The sequence below is a fragment of the Watersipora subatra genome, chromosome 4 (assembly GCF_963576615.1).
Source record: "Watersipora subatra chromosome 4, tzWatSuba1.1, whole genome shotgun sequence".
NCBI lineage: Eukaryota > Metazoa > Bryozoa > Gymnolaemata > Cheilostomatida > Watersiporidae > Watersipora > Watersipora subatra.
In genome coordinates this window covers 66136200-66163310 of record NC_088711.1, presented here as the reverse complement: position 1 = coordinate 66163310, position 27111 = coordinate 66136200, and the positions used below count along the sequence as shown (strand labels likewise).

Below are 27111 nucleotides of genomic sequence, written 5' to 3'. Positions count from 1 at the left end.
TATCATGTGACAAACTGTCAGAGAAAATTTTTTGCATTTTTATGAATACCAATAGCTAACTTGCAACTTGAGCCATGATCTGGTCATCTATGCTCTGGTCATGTTTTTGTGAAGACCAGGAGCCAAACATGTCCAACAGACAAACTCAGCTTATAAAATCCTTAGAAGCCCGTCGCTCTATTTTTTTCAAAGATTTGTCAAAATGCTAGTCTTTCAAACAAATACAAAACAAAATGTATTACTGTTCAGCTTAACAATTAGCAAATAAATTCAAAATGACCACAAGAACTGCAAAAGTTGCATTGATAAAGTTTTGACATGTTGTACCGATATATGACTGTGAAGACCAGCGGTGCACATGTTAATATAACAACCATGACAAACAGGACTGGCAATAAAAAAGCTGAATTCCTTTGACAACTAGTACTAAAAAAACATCTATAAAAAAGTATGTGGCTTAATAGAGAATGACACCATAAATTATAGTCAGGTTTAGTATTTTAGTTTTACTCACAAACCAGTTTGTGAGACAATAGAGGAAGGTAATTATTATATTAACTCAGCTAAAAGGCACTGGACATCTGAGCTAATCAACAGCAGTTAGTACTATTATCTAATAAATCTTTAACTAACCAGTTGGGTAGGGATTATCAGCACCACCATCAGATCCTGGTTTTGTTATCACTTCAGCAACTCCTACGATAAATATGAGAGGCCATATAAAGAACATAATGAGAATTGTCTCAGATATTTACTAAGTTGAAGTGAATTTCATGAAAATATAATTGCAACATAATCAATTGCCTTCATCACTGTCATTGTTGATTGATGAATCACCAGGTTCTACTTCAATCTCAGCATCTACAATAGAAAATATCCACAAATTACTAACTACAAGCAGAGTTATAGTTCAACTAGATATGAGGATCAGCCTGGAGAAGGTTTGCTCTAAACCGACTGGTAAAAGCATGATGATAAAATATTATGTAGTAGATGGCATGACTAAGAAAAGGCATGTGTACGGAAGATACAAAAACATAACCATAAGTGATAGTTAATCTTTATCATATATATACCATAAAACCTCTATTTGAATGCCATAGCGATGTATTTTTCAACGCTTCCCTAATAATGGAATTTTATTGCAGGTGGCGCTTAAATAGAAAGTGATGCTGCATTTTTCGATTAATTCGTCAGCATTATGAAAAGATAAATATAAGCTTTTGATGAGCAAAGCAAATGTCGCTTATGTTTTGCAATCCTCTTCGGGTGAAGACACATCGATGCCGTGGGCCTCACCATTTTTGCTGGACCTTTTTTCATTTACTTTAAGGTGTCTGACGTGTTAAAACTGGAACTACTTTGTGTAAAAAATATTAGCCAAATACAGTGATTAATTATTTGTCTGGTGCCTCTTTCAAACTTTTAAATACAAAACGGTAAAGCTTTGGAGTTAGAAAACGTCGTCGAATACACCATAACAGTAGTTGCTACTTTGTTGTACGATGTTCCTGAAGAGTACTCTCATTGTTCATCAAAACACTCTGAAGTCTTCAGATAAGATTGCAAACCGCAGTATGAATATACCTGAAAATAGTGTGTGAAATTTGAACCTTAGCAACTTTGACACGGAGTGTAGTTCTGATGATTGTATCGATAGATTTTCTCAGGCTCTCAGGTACACCTTTGCTAAAGCAATTGCAACCACTATAGCAACAACAAAATTAATTTTTATTGATGTAACTGAGTCATCATTAGTAACATTGCGCGAACACTTTTCAACTGATCATTTTTTATATATGGGTTTTTATTATGTTATTAGTATTTTTATGTGTTATAGTTATTTTTATTATTAGTAGTATCTATTATGCTTCTTTTAGTACTTTCCGTTGGTACATGTTATTTATTTTTATTTACCTGGGATTTATATGCAGTTTCTTGCTTCGTTTTAGATTCATTGTACTGGTAGCGGTGTTAAAACAATAATGGTGCAGTATGTTCGATGACAATTAAATTTTTGGATGATTAATGAATATCATAGGACTTTGTATGTGTATTTTAGTAATGTACATTGTATGATGATTATATTATATAGATGTTTACCAAGGTACACAGTCCGTTTATATTATATATAATATATTATATCTTATAATATAATACATCAAAACTTTCAATCGATTTTAGAAAGCATATTACAAAGCATTCAATAAAACTATTGCATATAATCTTGAAGCTCATCCTCACTGTCTGTATGATTACCATTATCAATCTCGTCGTTCTTTCATTGCTGCAGTCTACACAACTACATAGACTTGTGCAAACTAAAGTTGCAGTTTTGCAAGAGCATCGGCTTTTACATCTACTCTTTTTTGCATGAGCAACTAGTACAGTGGACAAACTGCCTGAGAATAGCTTTGTGTCCATCAGGAAACACCTTCACAGAAATGCCATTATCTTCTTTACTCCAGCCATGATTTGTGGGATCAGGTGGCATGATTAATATTTGAATCGCTCGCTGCCATATTGCTGCTTGATAATTGTCCCTCATTAAATGCTGACGGAGAGAAACCTCTGTTGTTGGAAGGGTTTTCTCATAAGATGCCCTTGATGAGAACAGCCTGTATCTGGCATCGGCTAAATTTGTGGAATCAGGCTGGCCATAAAGATGCAGTGTTGAGCAAGTCAGTGCTTTAAACAACTCATCATCCAAGTCTCAATATTTGCCTAGGTTAGAGAATAGCGACATATATTTTTCATTTTATAGGAGCTTGAAATGAGTGGTCTTGTCTATTCCTGAAAATAAGCTGGTTGTGTCACAACCAGAAAAGGCATGAAGCCCCAGTAGACATGAATCAATGTCACTACCCAGTGTCTCGCTGATCTTAGTGCAGTTGAGAATGCGGCATCTATTTTTAGTGCCAGTTGAAAAGTATAAACTTCGTTTTAGCTCAGTAGACAACTGGATGCGGAGAATGGCCACAACAGTGTCAGGTGACCATATGACCGCTGGGCCGATGTTCTCTGCATCGAAGTGAGTGGCATGTAACAGCATTCGAGTATCTGCCTCTTCATGATCAGAGACTAGGTATGGTTGAAGGAAGGGTCTAACAGGAAAGCTGTTTTTACTAAATGAAAGTCGCTCACAACTATCAGCAATCCCGATATATAGCAAAAAACTATCTTGGAGCTTGCAATGCTTAAAGTGTGATAGTAAGTCTTACGAAGATGACTCGTTACGGCTACTCGCTAAGAATTTCGGCCATTGCTTCGACATTTTCTGCTGAGCCCCATAAAGTGTTATAACCTCAAGCTGTTTGCTAGTCACACGGTGAGATTGTTCAACATTTTTGATAGAGTTCTTCACATATCAATGACAAATCAAATCAACTCTTCTTGTTTTGTAGGCTTTGGCTAAGCAGCCGAGCTGATACAATACTTTTTAGGCTAGCTCTCCAAAAGTATTAGGAAGATTGCTTCTAGATAAGGCATAAATGATTGCCATACAGCCTAAAATCAGAGAACAGTCTTCAGGCACAGCTTCGACAAGCGAGTTTTCTTTGCAGTGGCTTTCAATTCGATGAAGAAGATGAGCTTCCACACATTTGCCAAGCCCAGCTCCATCATGTGATGAAAGGGCGGGTGGTGTAGACGACAATAAGCAACCGAGGATCTTCCTCATGTCTATATGTCACTGCATGCTGACCGCAAGCTATCAACCGAAGATATTGCTATTGGCGATGGTGCTTTTCTTTTGACAGGCTTTGTTGGTTGTGTTCTAAAGAGCTGTTGCAAAAGTTTTGAAGTCTGTTTTTTTTATTGTACTGAATATACAACCCTGCTCATCTTGTAAATGCTTTTTCAGTTATTTCTGAACTTGAGCTTCGCCTATCATATCAGCTGGCTGAAGACTGCTGTTGAGTTGCATTGGCTGTAGCACCGGAGCTGAGTGAAATGAGAGTGTCTTGATGTGTCCAGGGGTTGATCATTGATTCAACAGTATCAATAAGATTGTTGCGAGCCTTTTCATCTTCTTTGACTCTAAAAATGCAATTGAGTGAAAATCATGACAGAAGTTATGCAAGCCATACTGTACAAATGAGAATTCTATCTAAGATGCAATGTATTTACTGTAAACTAATTACAGTCAAACATGGATAACTCGCCCACGGATAGCTCGAACACACGGTTAACTCGAACGGTTTATTTGGTCCGTTCCCACGTAATGATAAATTGCTATAGATAAATCGAACTCAATACTGTTAACTCGAACTGTTTCTTGCCCAACGGCTACAGAAAAGGTTGTTATCACTTTAGAAAATCACTTTATTCCAAGCCATAGAAGTAAAACTCAACTTTTCGTAATTCTTAATCGTCGTTATTACCACCATCGGCAAAATATTTCTGTCAGCGAATTTTCTTAAGTTTGGTAAAAATTAATTTATACCAAACGTCCGCTTAGCAATCGCCTTTCGGAAGCAAGGTAAAGTGAGATAATATTTGCATAAACTTCAAGAAAAATCGGCAAAACAGATCGTGGGTAAAACGCTCAAAAGAAAAAGATGTCATTTCTTTTGAGCATTTCAACGACAATCAAGTTTTGTCAATGTCAATCTAAAAAACGTCCCAGCAATAACATCACTCAAGCAACAAACCAATCTCAAGTGATAGAAAAACTTTCTGATAAAAACGTTTTAAACTTTACAATAGAAGCATTTAATTTGAAACAAGACATTTGTGCTTTTGATTCATATTATAGTTTGTATATGTACATGTACCTACTAATAAATAAGTAAATACATGGACTTGTGACAGTGCTCTGATAACTTGAACGCTCTGATGATTCGAACACTTTCGCTCGGTCCCGTGAAGTTCGAGTTATCCATGTTTGACTGTATTGTACTTGCAGCTTGAAAACGCAGACGCATCCATTTGGTAAATGGCCAATGTATGGATAACATACAAAAGAAGCATACCGTGAATCATCTAATTCTTTGTAAACTGCAACCCACTACTGAATTCAGCTAGAACTTCACAGCATTGCGTTACAGCTGCTTTACCAGGATGAGCAAGAACCATCATTCGATCAACCCTAAAGACAGAGAGTCAGTCACATTTAACCACTCATGCGTGCAAATAAAATAGCTGTCATGAACAAAATAATAATAGCAGGGATTAGCTGAGGCTCAATTAAGTTCTGATGGTTAATTGTAACTTGCTTTTAGTAAGCACTATGCTTTAAATGCACCCGCTAACCTTCGACTCACGATTCATAGTTTGTTCGATTACTTGGTCAGCAGCCACAGAGTTAAGCCCATGGTTGGAGTGTTGGCGTACAGTCCATGAGCCAGCTGCCTTCTGGAGCTGAGATGCCAGCCATGGATGGAATTTTTCTATGTTATTCATCTAAGCCAGTATACATTGGCATACCTGCAGGTACAATGTATAATGTGAATGAATGCACAATAAACAATGCACAGCTCTATGTTGGTGTGTACACCGCATAATTTCTTGTAAATTCATTCAACTGGTCCATCATAATAACCTGGCGTAGTTCACCCTGTCGTAGGCAAAGAAATATTTCAACATTAGTCGTACTGTACGGCGTGCTCCTGCCAATCGCTCTCTCTCTCTCTCGAGTAGCTCGGAGAAAAGTGAGCAGTAGCAGATCCAAGTACCCATTCCAAAATCTGTAAGTGGGGCTTTCAACACACCACATCCTAACATGATAAAGAAAACTCTTCTTCAAAGTCTTCTAGCTCTAATATGGTATTTAGATTTAGGAGCATACCATTTAAGAGACTGGCAAGTCTATCAGAAATATCTCGGTTTTTTCTTGTGATGAAAGAAACTCGAAAAGCTGAGAGCGCGCCAAAGCTTTGTATAGAAGTTTATGACATGGTACGCTTCTGTTGTACATGCGACCAGATAACACACTGCTCACTGAGCCACTTGCACGGATATTGGACCCTACAAGGATATCCTCAAGCCCAAATATGAAAAATCGCTTGCCAAGCACTCCAAAAAAGTCATTGCAGTGTGAAATTCTCCTTTTCTTATTACCAGACGTTTGCTGAATTCCCGTTCTTACCAGCGAATCTGCTGTGCCTTAGCATAGTTTGCTTGATCAAATACATCAAATATGTTTTCAGCATCAAGAAGGTCTGCAATCTGAATAGCATTGACCCAAATGCATTTTACTGCCGATAATTCTGTAGGTGAGGCCCTGATCACTGGGAGATATGATAGCTGAGATGTTGGCAGTGAAGATGAAAGCTGGATATTGAATCCTGTCCAACCTGGAAAAAAAACCAGGTAGGCTGTTAAGTTTGGCAATGAGGTATAGCAGTTTCTTTGGTAATTGAGTATGTAGAGCTTTGTGTTGGAGCTTTCTGTTGAAGCATCGTGAGCGCTGACGATTTCTGCAGTTGTCAATGCAGGACCTTTTGGCAGCCAAAACAAATGGCTCCAAATTTGCAGGGGTTTCTTGAAATTTCCTTAATATTTTGCTGATCTTCTCAGTGCTGGGGCAAACTATTTCATGTTGACAAGGGTAAAGTCTGTAATGGGCATGATATTGACTGAAATGCGATACCATTGGTGACTCGGGTAGTTCCAGCATCACTTATGGTTTGCTCGAAGAAATCAATATTGTCATAGACAAGCGTGGTAATACTGTTCCTAGAAAATGTATCAGCAATGCCAAATGTTTTTGACGTCTTTGCTGATTGGCCAGTGAAGTCCCTGAAGCGTAGAGAGTCATAGCTAGCTGAATGTCCAAAGGGATTGATGGCGGCAATATTTTGATAATATGCAATACTATAAATTGTTTCTAGAAGATTCAGTTGGGCTCTATGCAGTTCGTCAAATATTGTGAGCTACACTCACTGATTTTCACTTGTGGCGGAAGCTGTTTCCGCATACACTATTAGACAATATTCTCTTCTGCAGGAACGATGGTAGCGGAGCTCTTTAGTTATACAAATCTCTTGCAGTAGCGTTAGCATGGCTGCATCATTTCTTAACATGGCAGCTTTTAGCAACCTATCTGTAGAGATTACATCCCCAAAAAATGCTCTTGAACTTTCATATTTGCAAAAACCATGCAAACATAAGACAACAAATCATACTATCATGCATAAAAGAACTTTGAGGCCAAGCACATTATTAAGTCATGCTCATGTACAAAGTGAACTACGACATTGACTTTGACAACTGTTTCAACTTACCAGCATCATCTTTCCAATCAATCATACATAGAATGTCATTACCACGTTTGTGTGTGACAGTATCTTCCACTAGCTTCGTTCCTGATTTGCATACAACACACATTTTGGGAACAGCCGTGCATCGAGGGTTCAGACTGGAAGATCGAAGAAACTTGGTAGACGTTGAGCTTACGATGGGAGGTATACCAGATTCAACAGAAATCTGTAGTTGCAAAAATATAGACGATATGGCAATGATATTTAATATAAAAAAACAGTAGCTTGTTGTGGCTACTTAGATGTAAGATGTGGAGATAGGACAATCAACTTTTGACAAACATTTATTGAAGTATAATATCTGCAGTTACCACTCATTGATTCGGGTGACACCAACAAATGATAGTCTAAAAATAAGCTGCATTCCTTTGAAAAATAAATGATTGAGTAAAGAGAATGTATAATGCTTCACTAGAGGAACACATCCACCCCGTGATTGATAATCATTTGATTATTTATTATATGGACAAATTAAAATTAGTTTGCTATTTTCTCACCTTAATTTCCTCAGGAGGCTTGAAATTATTTGCAACTTGAAAAGCTCTCTGATACTTTGGTTCGCTGGCAAACCTCATCCAACATCCAGCGTGGTATTTTCTCGAGTTGAGCTGCGCGAGCTATTAGAATGACTTAAACATTTTCGGTATGGATCGTTCAGGCGCTTTGTAGATGGTGCTCCACAGCTCGCAAAAACGCTTGATTTTGGTTTTGTGCTATCGCTAAGACTTATTAGCTCACTAAAATGTGATGATTGATTATAATGAATTATGCAATCCATAATAGCTACCTTCGGAAATTAGTATAAGGAGTAAATTAAAGTTTTCGACTGCTGCTACCGACGCTGACAAGCCGCTGGGCGAGACCGGAAACAGACTACAAACTTAATTACCATCGGCGTCATTTAAGACCCCGTACTACAATATGATGTAAATGTAAATCTATGACTCTCACTAGCTGATTCGACTGATTACACACGGCGTAACAAAGCCTTTATTTTTCTATTACCGCTCACCTTTTAATGGCCAATTACTCCTAGCTTATCAACTATAATAATAGTGGTAGTAGGAGACCAGATTAATAATGACTAGATTAGAAACATGCTGAAAATATTAAGCTACCAGAGACCCCATCCGTTGCCACCCGTTGACACAAAACTATCTGTGGCCACTAAACTACTAATATTACTGTAGAAAACTAACTTATTTTTGGGAGTTTTTCCTCCTTTTCTCTTCCTCCCCAAGCAAAAATTTACTTTGAGATAAGAGACAATTTTGAACTATGAGATGGCTCCTGATGCGGCAGCTAATTGGCATAGCTTAACAGCTAGGCCACTTTCAAGAACAGCACTGCTCGGATTTTCTCATCAGATCAGTGTAAAAAGTTTGAAAACGGCAGGAAAAAAGTGGCTTACGTTTGATAGTGAAGGTAAAAGCGAGTCGGCCAAAACAGGAAGGCAAAAACAGGTAAAACGGAGAAAAGAATAAACAACTACAGTTTTATAACACATTGGAATATAAAACCAAATGAAATTTGAGCTCCGAAAAATGTAAGATCGACTTACCAATAAATTTCTATCATTCAAAATATGATTATCAATAGCATAAACTTCCTAAAATGAAATACAACAAGTGCACCACAAAAAAAGTTTTGCGTTTAACCTAAAATGCAATGTAAGAACGTTAGATATAAAACACCAAACAAAAACGTAAGTCTTGTTTATAGAAACAAACGGTTTCGAATCGTTGACCTTTGTAAAACATCAAGCTTTTTATTGGTGAGAAAAGCTACTATAAAGCGATATCCATCCGATTTTTTTTACATCATCAAGCTGTTTGCGCACGCGCCTGTTAACGAAAAGGCCGTCATATTTGTAAAAAACGATCGCTTTTCTTTTATTTAATAGTACTTTTTGGTGTTGTTTTGATACTGTAATAAAAAAATTGCAAACAGAAGGATCGTTTTCAAAGATATATTGCAAAAGCTTCCTGTTTTTAACAATAAAACTGTTTATAAAAATGGCTGACAACGATAAAATTACATGACGAAAAAACAAAGGACAGCATTTCTTGTTAATATTTCATAGATGAATAGAGGTTTATAGTGTGTCGGAATTCGGGTTAAGGAAGTTGCCATGAAACTTTGAAAGTGATGATAAATATTTAAAAAGCATTTGCTGCATCGCAATTAATGCATGCTATTTTGCCTAAATTTATTTATTTTACTACTACTACAGTCAAACATGGATAACTCGAACTTCAAGGGACCGAGCAAAAGTGTTCGAATTATCAGAGCATTCAAGTTATCAGAGCACTGTCACAAGTCCATATATTTACTTATTTATTAGTAGATACATGTACAAATACAAACTATAATATAAATCAAAAGCACAAATGGCTTGTTTCAAATTAAATGCTTCTAATGTAAAGTTTAAAACGTTTTCATGAAAAAGTATAGAGATTTTTCTATCACTTGAGATTGGTTTGTTGTTTGAGGTGATGTTATTGCCAGGACGTTTTTCAGATTGACATTACCAAAACTTGATCGTTGTTGAAATGCTCAGAAGAAAAGACATTTTTTTCTTTTGGGGTTTTACCCACAATCAATTTTGCCGTTTTTTCTTGAAGTTTATGCAGATTACCTTACTTTACCTGGGATTCGTTACGAGCAACACTCCGAGGCAGTTCAATTAGAAGTTTTACGAGGTTTTACGGTACATTCTATATCACTCACGCTTTTTTAGTAGATACTTATTGAATGTACACACGTATTCTGTGTTTAGGTCAAACGATGAATAGTTTTTTGTAGCTCAGACAACGTATACGTTTAATTACAACAATTTTTTAAGACGTTTTAAACATTCAACATTCCGACGTTGATTCAACACGGAATCAACGTCGGAAAACTATTCATCACGGGCTAGCCGAGTCACGCACTCAAGGATTTTCGCCACGCACATACAAAACAACATGCGATTTTTGTTTTGTATGTGCGTGGCAAAAATTCTTGCGCGCGTGACCCGGCTAGCCCGTGCTATTCATCGTATCGCAGTATAAATCAAATTTCACCAAACTTTTAGAAAAGTCGTTGACAAAAATATTTTGCTGATGGTGGTAATAACAACGCTTATGGATTACGAAAAGATGAAGTTTACCTCTATGGCTTTGAATAAAGTGATTTTCTAAAGCGAAAACAACCGTTTCGGTAGCTGTTGGGCAAAAACACAGTTCGAATTAATAGTGTTGAGTTCGAGTTATCTATAGCAATTTATCATTACGTGGGAACGGACCAAAGGAAATGTTCGAATTAACCATGTGTTCGAGCTATAGGTGGACGAGTTATCCATGTTTGACTGTAATTAAATATTCATCCTAACTGTCTAAAACAGCTTCATAGACAACAAAAATATAATTCTACTGCGAATATATCAGGTTTGTAGAAATTTTGTTAACATACTATGCTCATTCATCGGTCATTAAAGGTTGACTTGCAACAAAACTCACATTACAACTAATTATTATCAACAGATTTACCGTGTCTTACTCTGCTGTGTTGAGGAAACAAAGTCTATGGAAATGTGATAACAAGCTCCCAAAGATGTGGTTGCATCAACCTTGAGTTGATCTTAAAAGAAAGCATTTTTTCACTATCCGTTGGTATGTTGTTTGTTGTGTTAGGCGATCTCATTTCCAAGATATTTGAAGATTATTATCGAAAAAATCTGATCGCGGTAAAAACGCTCAGGCCAAACAAACATGGCCAGACTTGCCCAAAATGATGTCATGCGTGATCTATCTGTCAATATATTTCGTATTCACATCGGCTATTTGCGATAAAAGTCTAGTCCTACGCGGCTCTATTGGCATATATTTTATTTTGTATTTGCTCATGTTGGTTAGAACAAAATTTTAAACCCCGCAACAGATACATTATTATGAATGTTTCAAAGGCATCAAATAACGAAAATTGAAAATTTGTCTTACTCACTTTTTCCAAATGCTGTGTGAATATTTGAGTATCAACTACCAATTTTACCGGTCTACGGTAATTCTGTCAAGCAAACTATGTAGAATGAGGTCTTTGTATCAGCACAGTTCCGCCGCTACCCACAATGACGATATAAAGCCTCCCAAAAGCCCCGCCCACATTATGTCCGTCGCCTATCGGGGCGGGGCTGTATATCATTGGCCACACCGAAAACTAGTTTCTTACTACCGTAAGTAAAATGAGCAAGCAGCGTCTTTAAAAAGAATATACATAGGGATAAAGTTTTAAGGATGAGAAGTCTGCTGCAAACTGGATTTGAACTCCCATTCTCCAGTTCTGCGGACACCCGCATACCGTATCCAATTCACTACAATATTCTGTAAATCATGATTTGCATTATCTTCAACAATATTATTTTATTATATAATTTTTACAAGCAAAAAGATTTTCATCTCGGCATAAAGCTTTTATTAAAAATATTCATCAAGTCGTGGCCACTCACATAGTTTTAGCTGATACAATAAGAAAAATTCATCTACTGCAACAAACTCAAACAAAACATCATGGTTTATGCAGCACACATTCATGTCTCTCTTTCCCCCTTTATGGTAGTTTCCACACTGACAAAGCTGCTTCAGCGGGTGGGACGACATAAACATCCTGTAATCAGTAAAACAAATGCAATAAATATATGTCATTCATAGATATGTCATGCTAAAGCGTATCTACTGAAAGCTTCCAAATTAGGAGTTTGATAGATTGCAAGTGTAATTTTAAAAACAAATTAATGTTTAACAAAGGCACAAGTACGCCAAGCCAACGATTCGAAGCTTTGGTTCTGGAAGTTATAGATTTGCATGAATCAATCAATTTTCTTCATTTTCTACAAGTGAAAAGTGAACATCTAAAGTCAAACCATGAATCTAGTTTACTAGATAAAACTGCCACAGAAATTTGAAGCAAATGTACCTAGGTGAACCGATAAAAAATATAAAACGATGATTAGTGATAGCAAAAGGTTATAATTTTATTAATTAGTACATGTATTAATGAGTACTAAAATAGTCCCTTAAGTATATTCATCAATCTGAGTCATTGTATTGACAAATGCTGAAGATCAAAAAAAAGCCATCAAGAACTCACTGTACACACGTATCTCGCACACGCAGGAAATTACATTTTAGCCTCTAACAGGGAAATATAACCTGAATGTAAACTCAACAGGAAACTCTATAGGAGACTCAAAGTAAAAGATAAATTCACCTCCATTCTCCGATCTTCCTCCGTAGAACTTTAACTACCTGATGCCAAGAAAACTCGGAGTCACATTCGCTGTAACTTCACAGCAGTTTTTACAATTAAGTTGTTTGCCAATAAAACGTGTCAAACGAGTAATTCATTGAAGTAACGATGTTAATTAATTTAGTAAATATCGATGTCCATGCGATTAAACAATAGAGTAAAATCCCTGAATTTGAGATCACAGACAACGCGTTTTACGAGTGATAACATTTATTACGGCTTATATAAAAATTTCGCGCTGATGATCGGCTAAGGAAGCGACCTCATATTTATCGCTCGTGGGTTCTTTTCAGATGTATTGCTTGTGACGTCACGAAAGAAGCACCCGCTGGAATGTGAGCTTTTTAAAAGAGGGCTTCATTGAAACGCATATCTCTGAACAGGGTTGTTGTACAAAGACAAAACTAGCATCAAATTGTAGCTGATGTTTTAACCTTTTATGGGTCTTAATTTCATTAAATCGAATTTTTTGACGCAACCACATCTTTAAAACCTCAAAAACGAACAGTCGATCACTCAAATCGATCACGAAACTGCCGTAGATTAGAATCCATTTCCAAAATTCATTCAACTGGTCCATCATAATAACCTGGCATAGTTCACCCTGTCGTAGGCAAAAAAATATTTCAAAATTAATCGTACTGCACGGAGTGCTCCTGTCAATCACTCTCTCATGTAGCTCAGAGAAAAGTGAGCAGTAGGCGTACTAGCTCCGAGTACCCATTCCAAAATCTGTAAGTGGGGCTTTCAACACCCCGCATGCTAACACGGTGAAAAGAATTCTTCAAAGTCTTCTAGCTCTGATATGGTATCTGGATTTTGCAGCATACCATTTGAGAGACTACCAGTCTCTCAAAGTCTCACTAGTTGTAGACTTGTGATAGACTCACAAGTCTATCACAAATATCTCGGGTTTTTCGTGAGAAGAAAAAAACTCACATGATCAGATTACGACTAGATGATTACACCAGGTTGAAACAATACTGTCATGTAGTGAGCATTTATAGTTGATACAGGCTTTCCAGTAAAACCCAAAGTATTTGTCATAATCTAGTGCAACGTTCTATATCGAAACTTTTATTGGCGTTTAATTAGAAGTGATAACAGCATGTGTCAAAACAATAACTGAACTGCTGGAGTACGTCAGCCAAATAAAAAGAATCCAAACTTGCGTTTTTATGATGGCTGCAATTAAATGTTCGTCTTTGAGGTTTGATATCAGTTGATATCAAATAACTGTAATGTAAACTTTGTTGCAAGTCAACCTTTAAATTTCATCAATTCCGAGCCATTGCAGATTCACAGAAGCCATGTAAGCTTTTATGTGGAAATGCAAAAATCACACCTAAACGATTAAAAAAAATGCTAAGCCTGCGACAGCAATATCAGTCTTGCTGTCGGAGAGGGCAAAATATAGGTAACAAATCACGTTACACCCTTCAAAAGGTCAATATCATACTCATACACTTATTACCTATACTATGTTATACTATATTAACTACAAGTATAGTTAATAGGTCTATGGATATACTGTAACCTATTGTGGATACAATCATTTTCTACTCACTCATGTATACTGTATATGCATACTGTACCCCTGTTGTGCACTAGTGGCATGTATGAGACACATATATTTGTTTAATGTACAGTACTCAATTATCAGTGTACGGACACAACTACTCTGTGTTAGTCCAACAAACAAAGTACAACTATATATCACCTTCAGTACAATAAACTAGTTTAACCATTCAATTCACAAGCACCTGTCAAAGCTTATCACTAGTTATCACTACAATTTAATTAATCTTAAACTAACCAGTTGGGTAGAGGTTATCAGGACCACCATCATATCTTGGTTCTGTTTTTATTTCTGCAACTATTGCAATATTTATGAAAGTTCATCTAAAGACAATGATAAGGAGAAGTTTTTCACAAATATAATAAGATGTCATGAATTTCATGAAAAAAATTATTCAATAGAATTACCTTCATCACTGTCTGTGTCTACTGATGCATCATCAGGTTCCACTTTAACCTCGATATCTACAATGTAATGCATTTATAATTCACTACCTACAACATTGATTTAGTGGAGCTACACAAAAGGACCAGCCTGAACAGTACTTCAAGCTGGCTGGTTAAACCATAACATTAGAATAGTGTGTAGTTACAATACACTGGCTTGAATTTTCAAGTTGAAAAATAATAATTTTTCAAACGCTACAAATACATACTCATGAACAATTGACTAGCGTCCAGACATCTTATTTTACCGGAGCAAAACATTTACGCGTTGCATTTCACACAAGCGATAAACTCTTAGCTGCATCACAAAGCGCAAGTTTTAGCCTAAAACTAGTGGTCCATATACCATCATAAATGTAAACCGTTTTTCACATACATTGAAGTATCAGAACCACATTAAACAAGCAGCCACTATTAAAGCATGGTAACACGAGCACCGAGCCGAACTAAATGACGCAAAATGACTTCGCTCTCAGCTATAAAAGGTTCGGCGAAAGACATTTCTAGTCAAAACGAACCATTTCGGTACTGCTCAAAATTTCGTGGTCGACCCCTTGCTCTTATTGGCTGGTTGAAATTCTAGAATTCTAGCGAGCACGCGTCACATTTTTCCTTACATGCGTGTGAGTAATGTTAAAAAAGAAATGGGACGATACTTTTATTTCGTTAAATAAACAACATGAAGCAATTTATGACAAGATTCACCCGGACTTGTGATTGTGTTGCATAAATGTAAGATGTTGCACTTAGGTGAATGTAAAGAAATGTATAAATGTAAGAGAATGGTTGTGATTTTCTTTCGTGTAGAATATAAGTAATGTGTCATATTGATCCTGATGAAGTATCGTTGACTGATATTTTATGTAAAACCACAGTACTATTAAAAAGACTGTTTTTGTTTGTTATATACTCAACATAGAAAAACATTAATATGTTAATAAAAAAAATATAATTATGTTGATGGGCAGGGTTGGCAAAATCTTTGTATCGAGTGATTTATTTTGAGCAGCTGAACGATCTTCTGATAAATCTGCTGTGTAAATATAATTTATAATTGTTCTTCAAAGTTTTTTGTTTACAATAGAAATATTTAACTCAAATACATAAAAACTACTAATGAAACCGTGTCCTGTCTCTATACATATGGTATCTAGGAAGCAGAGTGACTTCGGATGCCGTGTGACATGTGCCACGAACCGAACCAGCCTCCGAACCGATCCTACGGTGCTCGTGTGACCACGCCTTTAGCCTGATACAGATATTAATTATTTCTATGATGTTGCCTTTAAAGTTTTAACAAAAAAAAACAATGAATACATTTGGAGTTAAAAACTGGACTTCGATATGAACAGAAGCAACAAAAGCAATAATTGCTATCGATGTAACCGAGTCATTATTAGTACGATTTTGAGGACAATTTTCTACTTATCACTTGGTATTATGGATTCATATAGATCAAATAATGTCAAAATGGTGGTCAAAATGTCAAAATGGTGTCAAAATGGTTGGTGCTTGATTTTTCAACTGTTATTTTATATTGGCGGTCAAAATGAGGTGCAGTTCAGATAAAGGTTGCATTCCAATAGAGGTTGGCGTCCAATTAAAAGTGTTATGTTATGTCTACCAAAAATATAGCTATACTAGACACAACAATAACAATAGCAGTCAGGCTTATAGAAAACATGGATATAAAGGGAATAGAAATAGAGAAAGCGAACAAGTATGGCTACAGAGGACATTGATGAATAGAAAATTAGTACAGATAACATGGCTATAGACGACATGACTAAAAAAGAAATGGGTATGAAAAAGATGAATATATATTGCAAAAATTCTCAAGGACAATAATCTTTATAATAAACATAGTTTAGTGAAACTCTCTAACTAACCGGTTGGATAGAGACTGTCATTTAAATCATCTGCTTCTTTCTTCGGTTTTACTAACAAAGTGTTCATGGCAGGCATTATAAGAAGAGATCAGTTTATCTAAATGAAAAAAGAGCGTAAGAATAAATTAGATAACATCCGTGTTTCCATGCAAGCAATTCCGGAGAACTAGCTTTTTATGAATGAAGTCTGCTTGAAAATTAAAAAACAATTCATGTAGTAGTTGGGCAGATGACAAACATTGAAATAGAAACTTATTATTACAAAAAGATACCGTAAAACCTATATTTTAACGCCATGGCGCTCTATTTTTAACCCCCTCCCACTAAAAGCTGTCAAATAGAGGTGGTATTCAAATAGAGGTTGGCTTTGTATTCTTCAAATAGTTCATCAGCATTTGGGAAGGTACATTTAACCCTTTTACGGGCAGGGCAAATTTTGTCTACATTTTGCACTCTTTGGGAGAAACTGGATGACATTATAGCCTGTGCGATGCTTTGCAATTGTTAGAGCTTAAAATTTTTCATTTCATTCCAAATTTGAAGGGATATTTTTCATTTTAGAACTACAGGTAACAATGTTGCATAAAAGGTCATTGCACCAATTGATAAGTTTGCGACAGCTTGCAGCCAAAACTGGCTTTTATGAGCGATATAAAAGGTCCCTTCATAGCAAGCTGAGTTAAGGCTAGTAAAAAGATCCTATTAGACGGATATTTAAATGCTTTAAAAACCTTCATGACTTTGAAGATTAGTGGACCAATCTTTATTTTGAGTACAAAATCAGAATCATCATGTCTGATTTACCTAGAAAATACGATAAAAGTTGTAAGTGACAGTTATGGTTCAATGATGATGTACTGTGGTGGTAGGCAAACTCTTTCTGGTATATATTGGACTTCACTTTCTTGTTATGCTTCCAATAACATATGAAAATGCGCTACCTAGTACGGAGGACATTTTTCTGCTTTCATGTTCCAATAAAATGTCAATCTTATATTACTATCAATCTAAAGCTGAAAAACGATCGATTTTTTTTGTAAAGTGAAGATACAGTTATGATTTACCTAAAAACCTTTAAATATAAACAAAACCTAGGCTGCAAAAAATTGAATAATATTGAAATCACTTTTGTTGCTATTACCTAGAAACATGTTCAAACAACTAACAACCTTGACATGGCGTTTGTGTCTTTGTATTATATAAGCAAGTTTCATGTTAGTGAGTCACTTCATGTTTTCATAGTGGATTGCAAAATAATTGTGGTTGTGTCTAATTGGTAAAAAAGTGTTGCCGGTAATATTTATTTGTTAGCAAATTAAACGGTAGTAACCTGCTACCCTAGGACACTTATGTATTCGCGGCATCTAACTTTCGCGTTTTCGCGGCAACAGCCTCTCGCAAAAATTTCATGAGCGAAACTAAACTATCATAACGAACGAGCAAATACGCGAAAATAAATGGCTTTCTTCATTGATATTCACAATAAAATCGTCATATTAGAAATGCAGGCAATTTTCGTGTGTGGTTGGCTCATTGGGCAAGTTTTGCTAAAATCATTATAGCTAATACACCGACTGAGCAGCTTGGCAAAACCAATTGAGATAATAAACTTTTTTTGGAAAAGCCTAGACAAATGAAGAAGATGATGATATTAGTTTAGTCATAAAATTTGTAACTGGTGAGGATGGCAGTCTGCTAGGGAAAGTCACAAAATTGAATAATAATTATTGTGGTGATGAATTTTATTACCAACCAAAAGCAATAACAACCCGGGGCCATGCATGGCCACCGCGGCACTGCATGCTATAAATACTTGGATTCTAATATTGGTACAACATCAGTCACTGCGACAGGGATCTCGACGTCATTGATAATCCAGGAGCCAAACTGCAGCAAGCGATCAAATTGCATTATTGATCTCGCCTACACATTTCTACCTGCGGTTCACAAATACAAACTACCGTACTTTTCGAACGATTAGCCGCTACTTTTTTTCTGATGATTTGAGCCATGCGGCTTATAGGTAGACCTACAAGGGTGCGGCTAATCACTGTGGCTTATTCTGTGGCTTTTTCTTTCACCGCTATGGCGCACTAACGAGAATCTCCAATTAGTGCACTTCTAGCTGTGAAAGAAAATACGAAACAATGCCTCACGGTACTGTTCCGTTAGGCACTAAGTTAAAAAGCGCCGGATAATACTAAACTGTGCCGTTCTGCACTGTTCCGTTTTAAATGGCAAAGTTGCTGCCACGTTAAAAAGCACAGTCCTTAGTTCTGCGGCCTATAGTAAGGTGCGGCTTGGGAATTGTTTTATTATCGTTTTTGGAAAATAAAGCACATGCAGCTTATATAGAGGTGCGGTTTATAGTCCAAACAGTACGGTAGTCCCAAATTGAAAAAAATATTTCGTACCAATGAACTGGACCTGAGAAATCTAATGTTTGTTTCACTGCATTTATTTTCACATCACTATATTTTCGCACTCATCAGAGCTGCGAAATTAGGTTCCAGCGAAATTTTACTCTGTATGCTACTCACGAAACTAAATACTAGCGAAATATAAGTGTCCTAGGGTATGTTAATGTTATAATGTAGCGAACGCCAGACCACGAATTTATTTGCTATAATTTACATAGTCACATATAACTACTTTTATATATATATATATATATATATATAGAACTATATTTCCCAACTAGGAGGCTTCTATCAATATATAATCCATGTTAAGAGGCTCTGAAAAATTAGGAGGCGTCCAGGGAGCCTCCTAATTCTAGCAGTGTTTATAGTGCTTAACAACCCTATAGAAGTATTTTAAACATGATTCCCATAATTGCCCTATATATCTATATTCATATATATGGAAAAGAGGAGACAACTCCAACAAAAATGTGTAATTTTCTATCAATAAATTACAAACTCTAGGAGGCTCTTATATATGGAACTAGGAGGCATATATCAATTTTAAAATATTCTTACTTTTAAGTGTTTTGGTATCGTTTCAGTTAATAGCACAATCTATTTAAAAACATATTGCAATAAGCTTATGACTAATCATCAGCCAATACAAGGAATTAGCAGCTATGTCGGATACAGTCAGATTTGCTAATATTCATGATAGCTTTATTAGATTTGAGAAATAAAGTTGTATATTAACAAACTACAATACATTACAATTTATTTGCTGACCCTCTTTATGGTTTTCAAGACTGCCATTTTAGCACTCCCTTTTTTTGCACGGTTTCTCATTGATCTGCTCTTTTTTGTGAAAATTCACAATAATTGCACATTATGGTTTCCACTGATGTTTAAGCATGGCTGTAGTAAAAGTTCAAATAAGTCTATAATCAGTACAATTCATATTTTTGCTGACGTTGCATCCAGCCACAAAATAAATCTTTTTTTGAAGCTTTGCATCCGAACGCAATACCTGAAAGATGGTTTTTTAGTCGAAGAAATGATTTTTAAATTTATTGAAATAAAGTGGCAAAAGTATAACCACAGTATATAACAGCTAGCGAGATGTGGCTGTTATAATGTTGCTGTGGCTGTTAGGACTATTGGTTCTTCACCCATGTAGTCTATTAGAGCTTGGTAGCAGCAGAATAACTACATTTAAGGGAGCACGTCACATTTGGTAAGTTGTTCATGTTGTTTTAGTCAATTTACAGTTTATTTACTTGAAACATACAGTTGTAGAAAAACAGTATAAATTTTATTTAATATTGAAAAAGGACTAGCGTGAAAAAAGTATGTTTCAATTATTATAATTTTTAAGGAATGTAGCATAGAACACGTTTGATATATTTTTTTACACCTGTTTATGTCATCCAACTGCTGATATTGTTCTGCATAGAAAAGTCAAGAAAGTTCAGCGTTATAATACCATAAAGGAGAATATCAAAACTTTTTGTAAAATCCTAATTTTGGACTTTATTATTGTTACACGAATGTTCAGTTTTGTAACATCAACACAGACACGCCAGCTGACAATTAATAATTATTTTAGTGAATCAGTTAATTCTCTAACTTTAATCTATTTTCAGTTATTAATATAATAATTTTTGATGCTTTTTTATAATGATAAGTAAAGTTATTAATGTGGTTCTACCAACAGTCAAAACTGTTATTAGAATAACATGGTCATTATGTTATTGTATTATTGTTATCATGAATAGTGAGAGTTTGCGTATTACAGTTATGATTTTGTAAGTAATAGTAGTACATGCATAGGCATCAGCAAGTAAGTGGGGTATATGCAGCCTTTGAATTTTAAAACTTTTAGTATTTAGTTTGAATCTTGTGTAGTAATTGTGTAGTAATTAAGAGCTTAGCTGTTTTATAGAGCTTCAATAGTAGGAGGCAGACATTCAAGTTTGTCAAAAAAGCCTAACCAGTGAACTAAAATGTGTATTTTGCATTCATTTTGGTTTGTATATCTGTTTATGTTATTTGAATTATCTATTCATTTTTTGTAGAAACTTGGTAAGCATTATTGCCAGTATATTCATCAGATGGCAGAGAGTATTTCACAAAGTTGGATGTTCTTTTCTAGAAAAGGTATGTTGCTAATTACACGTTGGTTTGCATAAAAAAATGTCAAAATAATCAAGGTTTCATCTACCGAATTTTATAATATTTTTTAACATGTACATAATTATAGATTACAAACTATAAAACATTATATCAGTAAGGTTGTATTTTGAAATGTAGTAATGTTTGACGTTTTGGCAAAGTTACTATGATAAGCAAAACTTTAAATTCACCAACACAAAATATACTGTACAAAGCTTTACTGTAACTAGCAAATGTATACCTGACGTAAGAATGTAACAGCATACCCAAAAGTAGTTTTTCTTTGTATAGTTGCAAATAATCAATGACGTTTCATAATCAAATTAATCAATTAGTTATAGATAACTGCTGGATGAGAAGCATTGATGGCACACACCAAAGACTGATTTGCAGACATCAAATTAAAGGTATGCGATATTGCAATAAGTTGCTGTAAAGTAGCACAATATACATGCGAGCCAAAAACTAGTGTGATAATTTGATATAGCCATAGCTTCAGTAAGAAAAGTTGTCAATTTTTACAGGCATTGTATTATTTCAAATGCTTACATAAACCATTATGCCACTTTTGTGTTCTATTCATCTATTATTGGCAGATTACATAATATAAATAACGCAAACCAATCAAAGGAATGTAGCATAGCAAAGATATTTAGTATTGCTCTTCTTAGTCTTTATAAGTCATGGTTGCAATTGCTTAGCAATTGCATAATTATATAAAATGAATAGTTTTCTATGGTTACCCATTACCACTTTTAGTTACTCAGCCAACACTGAGAGTAATTATCAGATTTGAGATATCATGTTTAGAGGCAGGAGATTGACAAATATTTTGTTGGTTTTTACTCTTACCCTATCGCATGCGAATTTATGCTAAATCTATCAGCAACTGCTGTATGCACATTTTTGCAAATTTTCCAACAATTGCGTGATCACCTAATTTTATTATTCGTTAAAACATAACAGATGATTTTAAAACTTTTATGGTATTGTCAGTGTGGTTCGAAGATTTCTCTAATAGATTAGTTTAAGATAACCAAGCAGTTTCAAATTTTTTTTTGAGAATTTCCAAAATAAAAATGGACATTTTTTGTGTAAGTTTTGTTAAGTATCGCGCAAGTCAGAAAACAGATAATTACTTACATGTATGTTGATGACATTATAGCCAATTCAAATTCAGATTTTTGTGATTACACAGATAATTAAAGTAGCAGCAGTGACTCTGATGATAGTGAAAATAATAGTTTTGTAAGTGTAAAGGACATTGTAGAGCATCGTTTTAGCTTCGTAGCGATTGTAGCTTCACATAGCTTTAGCAATGCACAAAGTGATGGTACATTGATTTTTGCATAGCACTGTATGTTAACATTTTAGCAAAATAAAATATATTACAAAAAGTTTCTAGATAAACTTTGAAGTTGAAACAAAATAGTATACATGCTTCATGTACATATCATTAAGCTAAATTGGCAATTTTCGGTGAAATGGCTGGCGGTAGGCCGGTAGCTTAGTTTGTACATGGGTGGCAGTAAAAGGGTAAAGCTATAAAAGAATTAGAGATACAAGTGTATGTATTTCCTTTTGAATGATTTAGTGAACTTCGATGATTCAAGACAATGAGTTTGGCGAATGATATATATGTATAAGATGCTGCTGAAGTTGCGCAATTCAACTCATGACTTTTAATTATTACCTCAAAATGTTGAAAACACGCGATAGGAAGGGCCAGAACACTACTAAAACTCATAGTTACTCAAACCTGAAATACAGTAGGTTTTATACAAATTGCTATACAATAACAAACCTGCAAAACTATTGGTAAAACTATAAATAGCAATATATATTATTATTTTTGGCCTTCGGTATCGGGCAGCATGTATGCAGTTTGTTTGCTGATGTTAACAAAAGTTTTACTAATAAGCTACATAGTTTGCTCAATTATTTGTGTCAACTTTAAAATTTAAAACAAATGTAGTGTTAGCACTTTTAGAATATACTACAAACAACGCAGAGGAACTTTTTGTGGCATATGACTTGAATTTAAAAGTTCTCTGAAAATGCAACTTGTGTTTGCCCATTTTAATACTTTAACATGTCAAAGGGAGCTCATAATGAAAGCAACTTTAATATAATTTCAAGATGCTCAAAGCGGTACGGATGTTATGTTGACAAACATTAAAAAGGTCACTCTGTACTATGGCTAGTAAGTATTTACATGTATTTAGATTTTGTATTGATGCTTTCAATTAGGTAGTGTAGGAAATCTATTTACATTAGCTAAATTACCAGCATGTGCAATACCCAGCTTTGTTTCCTATCCATCCCAAAAATTTTGCCAATGCTTATAATAATTCATTGCTCTTTTCAAATCTGATTTCTGAACCAAAGGTACTTTTAGCAGTATAAGAACATATACTTCGCTTCCTATGGGTCTACTCACTGTTTTGTAGCAGCAAAGGCCATTGTTTTTAAAAGGTCTGTAAGAATTGTATTACTTATTTTGACTTCCATTGGTGCTCGTAGCAAATATAATTTCAGTACAACTTGCATCAATAAAGTTATTATTACTTGTTTGTAAAGTATTTGGAGCAAAACAATATTTTATGTGCACAACAAACATTTTTGCTGCAAGCTTACCAAAACAAAATAAAACGTTTATTTTTATGTTACATTTTAATTAAACATCATGTTCTATTCAGTTATTGCTGTCAGTACTATGCAGTTATTGCTGTCAATGTTCTTTGTGCATTCTTGGCACACTTTTATGTTAAACTTCCAATGCATTAAACACTTTAGAAATAAAGTGTCCAAACAAGGAGGCATAACATGAGATTTTTCACTGGCTTGTTTTGACCTATATCTAGCACTCTTTAGCCAAAGGTGTCTAGCTTTACTAAAAAATTTGGTAGTGAAATTGTACATAAATTCATTGCCTGCATGCACGTCAATCATGATGCCTATGCTCTTATTATGTGTGTTCTACTATTGCCTGCTTAGCTAATTCACTTTCTACTTCTCAATAGCCTCAGCCTCCGAATGAAAGCTATTGTTGTTATTCCTATTCTTTGTAACTTTATAATGAAGGAGGTTGTGGTTGGGCAGCTCTTTTGCTTTTCACTCTATTAGAAGTATTGCAGCACAAGTATAACTGCAGTAATAAAATCTGCACAGAATTGCATAATGTGGTCTTATTCTCCAAGGTCTTCTCACTAGCAGAAATTGCCTATGTACTTATGCAATTGTGGTTTGTGCTTAAAGTGACTCATTCTCCTAATGTGGCATGGCTTGCTATCTTCTTGCATGCTAGTCAATTGATTAAATACGTAGATTGTAAGAAACAAATTAACCTCCCATTCCTACACAACCTAAAGACTTATCACACAAGTTCAACCTTCTAGCGAGATTGTAGCCGCTAAACTTTTTGCTTTTTTCACGCATTTAGCCATTTAGGGTTTTTCAGCAGCAGAACAGACTAAGCATGTCACAATTGGTATATTTGTTTGTCACAATTGTTTTATATTACTTTTGCCAATTTTGTCATTGAATTAATTGTACCATATTATGGTGAAAAGGCATCATGAAAAGTATTTTACTTCGCCTCAATACCAATGCTAAAGGTTAGACCGGTAGTGGCCATTTTTGACCTTTAGGGCGAGCCACTTTAAATACTATTTCTAAGCAACTTACTCATGTCATCAAATTGCGACGGCAAACAACAATGTATAGGTTTTCGCAGCTAATTTGGATTTGGATTTTACTGCCTTAATTGCAGGATCGTAATATTGTCAAGTTAAAAAGGTCAAGAAACCCCAACTTTATAATGCTAAAAGAATGAAATTATTACTAATTTTCATAAAATGATAACTTTGTAATTATACACGAGGGTAGCTTTGTGAGATTAACTGACACACATTAAAATAATTATGGTAACATATAGCATGGTAGCCAGCAATTGATGAATATCTGTGACTCTGTCGATGCTCCTAACTTTTGTAACTTTTTAAAAAACATTAAAATAATTATGGATGCTTTTTATTCTGATTAGTAGTGTTAGCTGATTGATAGCACCAAACAGGCAGAATTATTAGTAGCCTATACTATACTGCCCTGAGCAAGCAAAACGCTGTATCTTGATATTTGTAAATTGTTCAGCACAAGCACAAACGCGTTTTGGTCAAGCCTGACATCAGTATTAGCAGTATTTTAGTTGTTTTTATTTATTTATTATGGTGAGATATCCAACAATCTTTACCGAAATTTTTTTTCGTGAATTTTTAAAATCAAAGGAGTTATTTCACTTAGAGCATTTTGTTTGCTTAAATTGACAATTTACTAAGCTTGCACTAGGCAATCAAAACGCCCTATCACTGCAGATAGGGCCTTTTGATTGCTTAATTGGACTGGTTTCTCATTGTTAGTTTGCCACAAGACCATTTGCCATGACTGGATTATCAAAGGATTACAAGTTTAAATTCTGATATTAACCCGCAATTAGTCAACAAAATGATATATGTTGCAATTCCTATTACTCATCCAGTCAACACATGGATTAAAGCCCTGTAATAGCCATATTTAGCTCAAAAGTTAAGAGATGATCAAAGATCTAGGTATCCTTCAAACCAGATGTCATGAAATGAAAGGAGTAAGTAAAATAGTAGTTTAAAAAAGATCAAACGCTTTTATTGAAAATAATTTAAAACTGAGTGCAATAATGTCAGTAATTTAAAAAAGCAAATCCTTCCAATGGACATGTAATTAAAACAAATTTTTCATCAAATCTCTGAGTCGGATCTTTAAATCGAGACTTTTGTCACTTAGATATCGTCCTGTCATAATAAATATTTTATGATAAAAAATATAGCAATAAGATTGAGCACTTAGAAGTGCACTAGCTTGTATGAGCTGCCTTAAAACAACCAAATATATATGCTTCAGTTTCGCTTCCCTTTGTTTATATACTCTTTGATTACATAATGCTGCTCATAATGTCCAACTTTGTGTATGTTCAGGCCAATCAAAACGCTGTATCTGCAGATAGAGGGCTTTGATTGCCACTTTATGTGTGGTAAATGTGGATAGGGCGTTTTGCACATTGTGAAAAGTGCTATTTCTGGTGGTCTCAGATATATGAAATTTCGAGACATGTTAGATCTCAACCTAAATTACATATAAGCACAAAAAAGTGAATTTTGAAAGACTTTTCAGATAGGGCGTTTTGCTTGCTTAGGGCAGTATAAAGCTATGATAATGTATTATTTTCATTGTAGTTAACAAGTTGATGCATTTTATTTGTGATTTGATACGGATTTAAACTAGAGGCTGAGTCATAAGTAAGTGACTGGAGTAAATGAAACCCTTTAAATTGTTGAAGCTTTAAAATCTATGTTTCAATTTCGTAGAAGAATATCGCATGAGATAAAATATTACTGCTTCATAGAATTTTAGTAATGGGAGGTATGGACACAGATTTGCTAAAAAACCTAAAAACATCAGGCATCTTTTGCATCAATTTTTAATCTGCATAACATCTGTTTGGGCTATTAAAATTGTTTTGCTTATTTTGGTAGAAACCTGGTCACCGCATCCGAGCACTATATACACCAGATGGAAAATGGTACGAAGCACAGCTGGACGCTTACTTGAAGGTGGGTATGTTGCTGATTAACGGTTAATTTCCACCAGAGCGTGCCACATTAATAAAAGTTTTATTTCAAAAAGTTTATAAGAAATAAGATTACTATAAAACCTTTGTTTGAATGCCATGGCACTGCATTTTTTAACCCTTCCAATTATAGTGGCAAAAATTGTCGATTGTGCTTCATAATATATGTTCAATCTTTATTAGCTTCAACTCTATCTAAAACCTTTTTGTTTTAGATTTTATTTTTCCAACACGTTAAAAAATAGCACTATTTAAACAACTTAATGCATTCCTACTTCGTGCATTGCTAATGTTATGTGAAGCTACGATCCCTTCGAATCTCGAAAAACAATGCTCTACCATGTTCCTTACTCTTACGAAACTATTACTTTGACCACCATTGGAGTCACTATTGGAGCTGCTACTTTAAT

The 27111-nt window shown here is 35.0% G+C and overlaps 2 protein-coding genes and 1 pseudogene across 2 annotated transcripts in view; all 3 read right to left on the bottom strand.

Annotated features, from left to right (window-relative positions):
* LOC137394533 (zinc finger protein 271-like) overlaps window positions 1-7837 on the bottom strand; it is a 72276-nt pseudogene extending 64439 nt beyond the window's left edge.
* Window positions 1-14416, bottom strand: part of LOC137393492 (zinc finger protein 850-like) — a 317826-nt gene extending 303410 nt beyond the window's left edge. The window contains exon 1 of the mRNA XM_068080069.1: window positions 14365-14416. The gene's annotated coding sequence lies outside the window, so the exon portion shown is untranslated. The remainder of the gene's footprint in view (window positions 1-14364) is intronic.
* Window positions 14417-14552: 136 nt separating this feature from the next.
* LOC137394532 (gastrula zinc finger protein XlCGF57.1-like) overlaps window positions 14553-27111 on the bottom strand; it is a 50052-nt gene continuing 37493 nt past the window's right edge. Inside the window, exon 12 of the mRNA XM_068081257.1 lies at window positions 14553-14591. Within this exon, the coding sequence (XP_067937358.1) occupies window positions 14553-14591 (39 nt within the window). The remainder of the gene's footprint in view (window positions 14592-27111) is intronic.